Source organism: Cervus canadensis, chromosome 7, assembly GCF_019320065.1.
Source record: "Cervus canadensis isolate Bull #8, Minnesota chromosome 7, ASM1932006v1, whole genome shotgun sequence".
NCBI lineage: Eukaryota > Metazoa > Chordata > Mammalia > Artiodactyla > Cervidae > Cervus > Cervus canadensis.
In genome coordinates, this window is record NC_057392.1 from 72,045,489 (window position 1) to 72,057,670 (window position 12,182).

Below are 12,182 nucleotides of genomic sequence, written 5' to 3' on the forward strand. Positions count from 1 at the left end.
TTACTCAGCCGTCAAAAAGAATTCATTTGAAGCAGTCCTAATGAGATGGATGAAACTGGAGCCCCTTATACAGAGTGAAGTAAGCCAGAAAGATAAAGAACATTACAGCATACTAACACATATATATGGAATTTAGAAAGATGGTAACGATAACCCTATATGCAAAACAGAAAAAGAGACACAGAAATACAGAACAGACTTTTGAACTCTGTGGGAGAATGTGAGGGTGGGATGTTTCAAAAGAACAGCATGTATACTATCTATGGTGAAACAGATCACCAGCCCAGGTGGGATGCATGAGACAAGTGCTCGGGCCTGGTGCACTGGGAAGACCCAGAGGAATCGGGTGGAGAGGGAAGTGGGAGGGGGGATCGGGATGGGGAATAAGTGTAAATCTATGGCTGATTCATATCAATGTATGACAAAACCCACTGAAATGTTGTGAAGTAATTAGCCTCCAACTAATAAATAAATTAAAAAAAAAAAAAAATCTTCCTAATTATATAAGCCAAAAAGACTTCATTATCTTAATTATTTGACACCTAGTGATAAGCAATTTTCATATACTTATTAATCATTTGTTTTTAATTTCCTCTTTTGAATTTAATTGGATTTTTATAATGCTTTATTTTTAGCTATGAAAGCCCCTAATCATTCAGAAAGGTAAAATAACATTATTTGTATTTTCTTTTTTTTTTATTTGTATTTTCTTATTGATTTTCAAAAAGGATTTTAAAACTTGTTAATGCATCAAGAACTTATTTTGGTCCATGGTACAAACTGATTTTTCCTAAAAATGGAAAATCAATTGTTTATAACCATTTACTATATAAAATGTAAATGTTTAATATGTTTCACTTGTCTTAAGTAAAAAAAAATGTTTACTGAAAGTATTATGTTTATTAAATGACCAATCACTGTAAAAATATTAAAGTCCTTATGGCAGCTAAATTTTAAGCATATCTATTTGCAGACTCTTGTTTAGTTGCTAAGTCGTGTCTGACTCTTTTGCAAGCCCATGGACTATATAGCCTGCCAGGTTGTCCATGGGATTTTCCAGGCAGGGATTTCCAGGGATTTCCTGGAGTGGGTTGCCATTTTCTTCTCCTGGGGATCTTCCCAACCCAGGAATAGAACCTGCGTCTCCTGCATTGGCACCAGGGAAGCCCACTTGCAGATTAAGACATATTAAAGCCTTTTGTCACAACAGGGTAAATCTAATTAAACACATATACTGCTTGAAGCCTGAGTCAATTTTAGGATATGACCATATACTTCTTAATTCACCTACATTAATTTTGCTATTTAGTTTTACTGAAGCTCCAGATTACAGTCCAAACTGCTCAACAGCTACCTCTTGCTGAGGTCAGCCTTGCTAGTAACAATACTTACCAACAGCAAGGAGAAGAATGCTGGCTACAAAACAGCCTGCACCCACACTGAGGTAATAAACGCCTACTCTCATTTCTGCTGGCCAAAGAGGGAAGAGGGTGGCTGCTATCACTGCAATCACTGCAATAAGAAACGCAAAGTTACACATAGAAGCCTTAGATTAAAATGTTAAATGGCTCAGTTGCCAAGACAGTGAATATACATACCCCTAGGGGGAGAATAAAACATAAACTTACTGAAACATATAAAATGCTCAGTTATCAATCATGCATAGTTCAACCTAACATTTTAACTACTATTCTCATATTAGGTCAAGATTTCTCTAGTATAAATTATATATAATTAGAAAAGTGCTGTCTAAAAACGTGAAATTGTTAGCTCCTTAAATGATCAACTGCTGCTGTTTTCAACTTCATTTTTAACTATAAGATATCTGTCTACCAAAAAGGGATGCTTAAAGAAATAATCAACCAACGAAACTAACCAAAAATGACTCCAAAGATCCCTCCCTGGAGATTGGTTCTGGGGTGAAACACTGACATCTACTGAATGAAAAGCTCACCAGATGATTCTGATACAGATAATGTTTGGTGATAGGGAAACCGTATACAAGCATCTCCAGTTTTTTTCCCCTAAGTACAGTAGGACCACATGGAATAACCAAAAGAATGACTGGTATTTAGGTGTTTAGAGCAAGAGAAACCAGGATTCAAATTCTAGCTATTTAATTTACAAGCTAAGGGTTGGATTTATTATTTTGAATGGGATCCTATGATAACATATTGATCACATTTGTTCAACTGCTATCTATTTTTTTCTACTTGTTAAATCATTCTCTACCCCTACCCCCAACCAAATTCATAGGAATAACACACACCTATGGTAATAAATAAAACAATAAAGTAAAAAACAATTAAAAATAAACAAAAAAGTATAATGTGAAGTCTTTACCCAATTCTTGGTCCACTCCCCAGAGGTTAACTACTATTGTTTCTTATTTGTATGCCCAGAAACTGCCTGTATACAATTAAAACTAGTCACACAGATTTTTTTCCCCAAAAACGAGCTTACAATATTCTCTTTCACAATTTTCATTTAATATATTCTAGATATCTTTCCGCAAGTACACCCTATCTAATTCTTTCAAAGCTGCATGATATTCTGGCATGTATTTGTACTGTAATTTATTCACCATCCTCCTATTGAGAGACTTGAATTGTTTCTAGCTTTATCCTATTATTGACAAGAGTGCAACAATTACCAATGCCCATGTGTGCAACTGATTAAGGTACAGGATAAATTCCTTGAAGTTTAACTATTAGGTCACAAAGTAAGGCATTTAAAACTTAAAAGATATTTGCTAATTATCCTTCTAACTACAGTCTGAAGGATTCGGATTAGAATTAAATGTCAATGCATATTTCTGAACAGACACTTTATGCAACTGTATTACTATGAACAGCCATGGGATAAATTCCTAGAAACAGAACACTTGGGTCAGTGTGTATACACTTAAAATTTGAAAGATATAATCAAACTTCCCTCCATAAAAAATAAAACAATGAACATACCAACAGCTACTGGAGCATAGTAGTGGTTTTTCTTAAGTGTTGGACCTTCACTAATAATAGGTACTATTCCACTTTATAGTCCTCTTGATAACTGCTATTGTTTTAATTTGTATTTAACATGAGGGTGATAAAGTATTACAATTATTGGTCACTGTGTTTCTTTATCTGTGAGCTACCTTTACCATTTTTCTAGCAGGCTGTTAATTTCTTAAAGATCTTTGCTTTAAGGTAGTGCAAATATTTTCCTCAGTTTATCATTTATATTCTGGCTTTATTTAAAATGTACTTTTAAAAAATAGCTATTTTATGTTAAACATTTTCTTTCTGACTTCTGTATTGTTTACTTTCCTTTCTAAATTTTAGAGAGTGTACTTACCAAGAATTAATCCCATGACAAATGTTTTAAAGTGAACTGGGTCATAGATCCACACAAATACCTAGAAGAATCAAGAAACTCCAGTGCTTAAAGTTCTAAGATCACATCAGATCAACAGTTAGTTCCCACCTATTAACACATAAGAACTACTTAAAAATTAAACAAATTTCAAAGACTTTTTCTTTAGTAGCAGTGGTTTCTTGGGTATATATTCAGTTAGAAAATTATTTTTAAAACTATAAGTTAGGTAATGCAGTTAAGTACACTTCCATGTACTTGCATGTTTTTAACAAGTTACTCCTGGGTGCAAACCATTACTTAACCATTACTTATTCAACTTAAATTGTACAGCCTTCTGTCCCTATGGTAATGATGTATATAGGCATGAGCAGAGTAGACTCAATCAAAGAGCACAGTTAAGACAGATTGCAGTCAGGCCCTATGACAGATCCATCAGCTCTCAATTCCACCCTGTTCTCTCCAACTGATGAGACACAAAGGACCATTATTAAAGATTATGCTCAGTGAACATAAAAGATTCTATGACTCTCTGCAATGTCATTATTACAGAGGATCTGCAGCCCCAAAGCTGGGAACCACTGCTTTAAAGCTTACTTTATACAACAGAAATTTCATTTAGAATAATTAAATTCTGTTCATCAACCATAAAACTCTTAGTTTTATTCTCTTGGTTTTTATAAATAACAGTACTCTTCCATTTCCTGGTTCTATTTTGACCAAAGCTCTTTGCTACTGTCTTTTTGATCTGGTTCCAACAATCCTCTTTTTTAACTCTGCATATTTATCCTGGAAATCAGATCTACAGATGTCACTTCTGCCACTTAGCACTCTAAAGAAACAAATTTTAAAAGACATTTCCCATCTTTAAAAGTGTGATTCCTCCAGCTCCATTCTTTCTCAAGACTGCTTTGGCTATTCAGGGTCTTTTGTGTTTCCATAAGAATTGTGGAATTTTTTCTTCTAGTTCTGTAAAAAATGCCATTGGTAACTTGATAAGGATAGCACTGAATCTGTAGACTGCATCTGGGAGTAGAGTCACACAATATTGATTCTTCCTACCCAGGTACATGGAATATCTCTTCATATATTTATGTCATCTTTTATTTCTTTCATCAGTGTCTTATAATTTTCTGTATATAGGTCTCTTGTTTCCCTTAGGTAGGTTTATTCTTGGATATTTTCTTCCTTTTGTTGCAATGGTGAATGGGATTGATTCCTTAATTTCTCTTTCTGATTTTTCATTGTTAGCATATAGGAACGCAAGTGATTTCTGTGTATTGATTTTGTATCCTGCAACTTTGCTAAATTCACTGATTAGCTCTAGTAATTTTCGAATAGCCAAAGCAGTCTTGAGAAAGAAGAATGGAGCTGGAAGAATCAAGCTTCCTGACTTCAGATTATACTACAAAGCTACAGTCATCAAGACAGTATGGTACTGGCACAAAAACAGAAATATAGACCAATGGAACAAGATAGAAAGCCCAGAAATAAACCCATGCACCTGTGGGTACCTTATTTTTGACAAAGGTGGCAAGGATACACAATGGGGCAAAGACAGCCCCTTCAATAAGTGGTGCTGGGAAAACTGGACAGCTACATGTAAAAGAATGAAATTAGAACACTTCCTAACACCATACACAAAGATAAACTTGAAATGGATTAAAGACCTAAATGTAAGACCAGAAACATAAAACTCTTAAGAGGAAAACACAGGCAGAACACTCGATGACACAAATCAAAGCAAGATCTTCTATGACCCACCTCCTAGAATAATGGAAATAAAAACAAAAGTAAACAAGTGGGACCTGATTAAACTTAAAAGCTTTTGCACAGCAAAGGAAACTATAAGCAAGGTGAAAAGACAACCCTCAGAATGGGAGAAAATAATAGCAAATGAAACAACTGACAAAGGATTAATCTCCAAAACATACAAGCAACTTATACAACTCAATACCAGAAAAACAAACAACCTAATCAAAAAGTGGGAAAAAGAGCTAAACAGACATTTCTCCAAAGAAGACAAACAGATGGCTAACACATGCTCAATATTGCTCATTATTAGGGAAAAGCAAATCAAAACTACAGTGAGGGATCACTTCACACCAGTCAGAATAGCCATAATCAAAAAGTCTACAAAAAATAGATGCTGGAGAGGGTGTGACGAAAAGGGAACCCTTGTGCACTGTTGGTGGGAATGTAAATTGGTACAGCCACTATGGAAGACAGTATGGAGATTCCTTAAAATACTAGGAATAAAACCACCATATGACCCAGCAATCCCATTCCTAGGCATATACCCTAAGGAAACCAAAACTGAGAAAGACATATGTACCCCTATATTTGTTGCAGCACTATTTACAATAGCTACAACATGGAAGCAACCTAGATGTCCATCGACAGATGAGTGGATAAAGAAGTTGTGGTACATACACACAATGGAGTATTACTCAGCCATAAAAAGGAATGCATTTGAGTCTGTTCTAATAAAGTGGATGAACCTAGAGCCTATTATACAGAGTGAAAGTCAGTCAGAAAGAGAAAGATAAATATTGTATACTAATGCATATATACGGAATCTAGAAAGATGGTACCGAAGAATTTATTTGCAGGGCAGCAATAGAGAAAGAGAACTAGAGAACAGACTTATCGACATGAGGAGAGGGGAAAAGAGGGTGAGACGTACGGGGAGAGTAACATGGGAACTTTCATCACCATATGTAAAATAGATAGCTAACGGGAATTTGCTGTTATGGGAAGCTCAAACAGGGGCTCTGCATCAACCTAGAGGGGTGGGATGGGGAGGGAGATGGGGGGAGGTTCAAAAGGGAGGGGATATATGTATACCGATGACTGATTCATGTTGAGGTTTGACAGAAAACAACAAAATTCTGTAAAGCAATTATCCTTCAACTAAAAAATAGATAAAAATTTTTAAAAAGTTTGAAAGCATACTTCTTTGTACAGAATAAAACCTTAGCCTTTTTGGGCATGCAAGCACCTAAGGTTTTGCTCAGGCTGCTTCCTTTGTTTAATAGGCCTCTAACTCCTTTGCAGTGCACCTGGCAATCTGCCAGTCATCCTTCATGGCTCAGCTCAAGTGTCCAGGATCTCCAGACCATTCTTAAACCTCTTTTGACTAGATTAACCATCCCTGATTGGTATTCTCCCATCATAATACTATCCATGTCATACTACAGTACAGGCATACTTCAGATATTGCAAGATTAGCTCCAATAATACTGCAATAATACAATTTTTTATTTTTTGGTTTTCCCAGTGCATATGTAAGTTACATTTATGTTATACTATAGTCAATATTAAGTGTACAATAGCATCATGTCTTAGAAAGCAATGTACATACCCTAAGTAAAAAATACTTTATTGCTAAAAAATGCTAACCTTCATCAGAGCCTTCAGTGAGTCATATTTTTTTTTGCTGGAAGAGGATTTGAAATATTGTGAGAAACACCAAAATGTGACCCATACAAAGTGAGCAAATGTTGTTACGAAGATGAAGTCGATAGACTCCATCGATAGATTGCAATGTAGGGCTGCTGTAAATCTTCAACTTGTGAAACAAACAAACACACACCAAAACAAAACCCCCTCCCAAAACACTTTATCTCTGAAGCACAACAAAATGAAGTATGTCTGGTTTGTATGCTTGCTAGACTAAAAGAAAAGTTTTCAAGAAGAGAATTTTATGTTTTCATCATGCTATTCCCAGCACCTGTAAAAATGACTTGGCATAGAGTTAACCTGATGTTTACCTGAAGGCATTTGAGCTTTCACATGAAGAAAGACCTGTGGTCTTCTATTACATTGGTTCTTAAACAGGGCTTCACATCAGAATCACCCAGGGAAATGTAATACAACACACACACACATACACACTCTAGATTCCATCCTAGAGATCCTCATGCAAGTATGTCTGGAATGAGCCTAGTGTACATGTTTTCTGAAAAGCCTTACCAGAATTTCAAGCTCACAGCTCTAAGAACCACTACTTTCAAAATTTATACTACCTTTGTATTAAGCATAGCAAGAAATTCACAACTCAATGGCTAGTATATAACTAAACGTTTTGTAATGGTTAAACGACTAAATTAAGTAGTCTTCATGGAAGACTACCACCACACAAAACATTCTATTAAATACATTAAAATGATTTTGAGTAAAGCATCAAGTAATGTTGAAAATTTTAGACCCTTATAGTAATGTGTCTGATTGTGAGAGGTAGAAACGAGTATGTGTTTCTCATTAACCATTCTGCTTCTTTTCCTTTTGATTGTAACAGAAGCCCTATATTTTACTGGGCAAAGGATCACCCAGTATAAAAATCATGTTTCTAAGACTTTACTGCAGGAAGGCATGAGCATGTGAGTAGTTCTGGCCAATGGAATCCATGCAGAAATGAAACTGCCAGTTTTCTGGATAGTATCCTTAAAAAAGAAGCATGTCTCTCACTTTCCTTCCCTCCTTTGGATGCATACATAAGGCTGGCAGTCATTTTGGACCATGAGATAATCCTTACTAATTGCCTCACACAGGCAGAAAACTTCAGATCCACCATGGAGCTGCTGTATCTGCTTACCATCAGGTTTCATTAATGAGAGAGAAGTAAGTATCCATCTTAAGTCACTGTTATTTCATGTTTTCTACCTATCATAGACAACTGAATATACTTCTGACTGATTTAATAAATTTTTTATAAATTTAAATTCAGAGAAATTCATTTTTAAAAAGGGTAGATTTTATATCTACACGGTTAAATTTATCTAAATTACTTCTTTTCTTAGTGAAGGCATCAAAGATAATTCTAAAAACTTCTATGGAAAATTGGATTTCTACTTATAAAGTAGATACTCTCACCTCATTTCCATCCAGAAAAACTTGATCATCATGGGGCTCAAGCTTGAATTTTTTCTTGGTTTCCTTCTTTTTGGGAGTTCCAGGAGTTTCCTCCTATTAAAAAACAAGTTGAATAGAAGAAAAAGTGTTTACAAACAAGCAAAAAGGAATATGACATTCATATACTCAAAAATTTTACTATATGAGACACAGAAATCAAAATTCTCAATCACGGTATTTATAAAAACCCTAATATGGTTTAAGTGGCTGCTGCGTAAGATTTTAAAGGTCTTGATATGCCAGTAGTGATAATGTGCATGTAATAAATTTTTTATTTTTACTTAATTCTAGTTGAAATCACCTTTTTGGATTCTTCCTTTTCACCATCTTTTTTTTTTTCTTTTTCCTTTTTTGTCTTTTCATCCTTTAGATTTTCTTTCTTGCTCTTTTTATCTTCTTCTTTTCCACTTTCAGCTTTTCCTTTCTCTTTTTCTTTTTTTATGTCTTTCTCATATTTCATTTTCATTACTTTTAGTGCCCGATGAAAAAACTGCTTCTTTAAAAGCCTTTAAAAAAAAAGGTATGACATTATATTCCCTATCCATTATGTAGATGTAGACAGAAAAGCAAAAATATCAAAACCTGAATAAAGTGAACAAAGAAAGACATACATTGGCAATTCACAAGAAAAATTACAACTTGGAAATTACAACATGGAAAAACAGTCTATTCGAAAACTTGTGCAGTCAACTTGATTATATGAAATCTAATTTTCAACTATATAATTTAATGAGATTCCTTAAGTTTTTCTTTAGGTTCATAAGGAGTAATCAAAATTCTGCCTTATTTAAAGTTAAGTCTCAAATTCAAGAGTGGACATAAGTGGAATATAAATATATGGGGAAAATAAATAAAACAGTTAAATGTTGATAGATTAAAAATGTGCCCATGATCTGTTGAGTCAAATTGTGTCTTCAGATGTCTTTCTTGATGTTATTTTCTTCTCTCCACGTACCTCACTATTCAGCCTACCACTATAATGAAATATCTTCAATTAAATAATGAATAACTAAATATGCTGAGATTTCTGAAAATAATTCTTTACAGTATCATGATAAAAACTGTACAAAATATTTGGTAAGACAGCACTATGTGTTTCTCTCAACAAATTCTGTTATCCTATCCACAGCATTTTTTCTTCTAATACAATTCATGTTATATTTGTTATAAACTTAAGAGTGAGAGGCTTGCTTTGTTCTTTTTTGTTGTTGTTCTTTTGTTGTTGCTGTTGTTCATTTTCTTATCTGATGAATTTAGAAGCTCAGCTGAGACCAAATTAAGTCAACCTTGGTTGACTCAATCTTTTCTAATCCTACTCAAGCAACTGGTTACACTTATTTTTATCATCTAAAAGAAAACCTTTTCAAATCTTATGTTCCAGTTTCAGAGTTCCTCATTTGTTCCTTCATTACTGTCTTGATAAAGGATAACTATCAGAACACAACCTAGAAGCTAGGTCTCACTGCCATCAGCTGGGCCTGTTAATGGTAACTATCCACCTTTCTACCTCTACTGGTGCCTGCTCCAACACATATCACTTGCTAACTAGACGCTTCCTTCCTGACCAAATATCACTTATTTCTGATCCTTATGTTGTGCCTACCTGTGTTTTGACCTGCTTGGCTGGGCTTCTTTCTGCTGCCCAATTAGCACCATCTCATGAACACTGCCAAAAAGCTCATTTCTAGGTCTCCTCATTTGGACTTTGTCTTATTAAGAGCTATATAGCATACAATTGTGCAACTGTCTGAAATGTCCCCAAGGAATCTAGCATTAATATCTACTACACATACATATGTGATTATCTGTTTACGTATACACATATATGTAAACAAGTAAAAATCTGAAATGAGACCCTTAATATTTAACTACTTATGAGTAGAAAGTGAGATTTAAGAGTAGTGGTAAGTATCTGAATGAGGGGGGAATCTTTAATTTTCATTCTACATCACTTTCTTACAAAAATTTATAATGAAAATATTCTAATTTCTTTATTTTTCACTTATATAATTTCCAGATTTTCTATCAGCATCATTCATTACAATTTAGTATGAAAATGAAAATATATCTTACTCACTGTATGTTAATTGAAGAGCAGCATTTCATACTACAGTTCATATTATAGCTCTCCATATATTAAGAGTACATGTGTATACATATAGATACTTGAATATATAGTCTCAAATGGTAATGTAATTATTCCTGAGGCAACATCATTAGTAATTTGGATTTTCTTCTGCATCATTTTCAGTTTTCTCAAATTTCTTTGCTTTCTCAAAGTTTTCTTAGCTTTAGTGAAAAAAATTTTCTTAATCAATAAATAAATAATTTAAAAAATAAACCATAGAACTTTAGCAGAAAAAACAATTCTTCCCTTGACAAGCAGTTACAGAAGAGGACAGAACCAGCAGGAACATCTGCTTCTGTTACTTCTCCTGCACAGCTGCTCCACCCCATGAAGAAAAGTAAGATTATTAACCAATCAAATCGGTAATGAGAAATTCACATTCAGGTAGATGGGTTCAAATATCACCTCTACCACTTAATTAGCTATACAGTATTGGGTAAGTTACTTAATTTTAGTATATTTCTAAAATGGGGTATCTATTTCATAGGGGTTTCTAGAACTAAATGAGAAGCATACAGATTTTTACCATGGTGCCTGGAATGCATGTTCTCAATGTTAGCCATCACTAGTGCTGTAGTGAAATCATTAATTTCATTTAATAGAGAAAACACATTTGGTTTATAAATCATTACATTATACCCTCATTCCATTCATTAATAAGTAGAATCATTGACTTAGTCCTTGATAGAGAATGTCTACTTCAAATCACCATATGCCTCAAAAAATGAGATGACACTTACTATTGTAATAAAATCAGTGCCTCAATTTATTTAGTTTTAAACACACTGTATAGAATAAATCATCTACATAAACTGACATTTTCACAGACTACTCATACTTTCCTAACTCAGGATGTTCTATGCCCTCTGCCAGGATCAAATGTCCGCTATCCTATTGTTTGCTGGGTAATCACCTATTTTATGTTTCAAAATTTTATTAAAACATTTTCTCTGTGAGGCTAGTCTTAAAGTTTTCTCCTTTCTTTCTTACAGAACACACTGTATTGTAATTAGTCACAAATCTTCTTTAACAGACTACAATATGTGCTTTGGAGGCAAGAACCAAGTCACAGTTATCTTTGTATTCCTGAGGCCTGGCCTATAATAGATACCTGATAAGTATTTGTAGAATAAATAAATGGATTAAAAGCAGCCTGCAAAATGTCACTAAATTGCTTATTACTTTTCTTCACCTCTTAATTTTTTCCCAGGTTTAACAAATGTTTATTAAATGCCAGACATGTGTTTAGGACTTTAACTTATCTAACAAGGGTGAGGTTTTATTAAATGCCCACATTGAGCTAACTGCTGTGGAGTTACAGTCAAGTATAAAACTGTCCTCCAACTGCCTTCAGATTTAGTAGGCAAGAAATTAAAAAAAAACAAACAAAAAAAACCACATGTAACAAATCTATTTAAACAGTTAAGGACCAAACTGCATGATATTACCTTTATAAATTCTGTAGAATATTAGATTAATGTAAGCTAGAGGACTTGGGGAATACTAAATGGTAGAGATGGAATTGTGGGGGACTTATCGGCAGGCAGGATAGAACCATGTGGGGAAAGTGGTAGTTATTACCAAAAAAAGACCAGAAAAGAGAATGAATGTGGTAATGAATGAGAGTGAAAAGGACATTAGTGGACTGGGGGGTTGGAGATGCAAGGTCACAGGAAGGTGAGGATGACACTAGATAAAAGATTTAAGAGTCTGTACTTGAAACAGGCCAAGAAGAGGCATGGAACACATTCGAAAAGACTGTTTTGTGTATCATACTACAGTT

At 34.2% G+C, this 12,182-nt stretch overlaps 1 protein-coding gene across 1 annotated transcript in view; it reads right to left on the bottom strand.

Moving 5' to 3' along the window:
- SEC62 (SEC62 homolog, preprotein translocation factor) overlaps positions 1–12,182 on the bottom strand; it is a 32,292-nt gene that overhangs the window by 7,160 nt on the left and 12,950 nt on the right. The window contains exons 4-7 of the mRNA XM_043473773.1: positions 8,573–8,777; positions 8,233–8,325; positions 3,340–3,400; positions 1,393–1,512 (exon numbers count right to left, since the gene is read on the bottom strand). Of these exons, the coding sequence (XP_043329708.1) occupies positions 1,393–1,512; positions 3,340–3,400; positions 8,233–8,325; positions 8,573–8,777 (479 nt within the window). The remainder of the gene's footprint in view (positions 1–1,392; positions 1,513–3,339; positions 3,401–8,232; positions 8,326–8,572; positions 8,778–12,182) is intronic.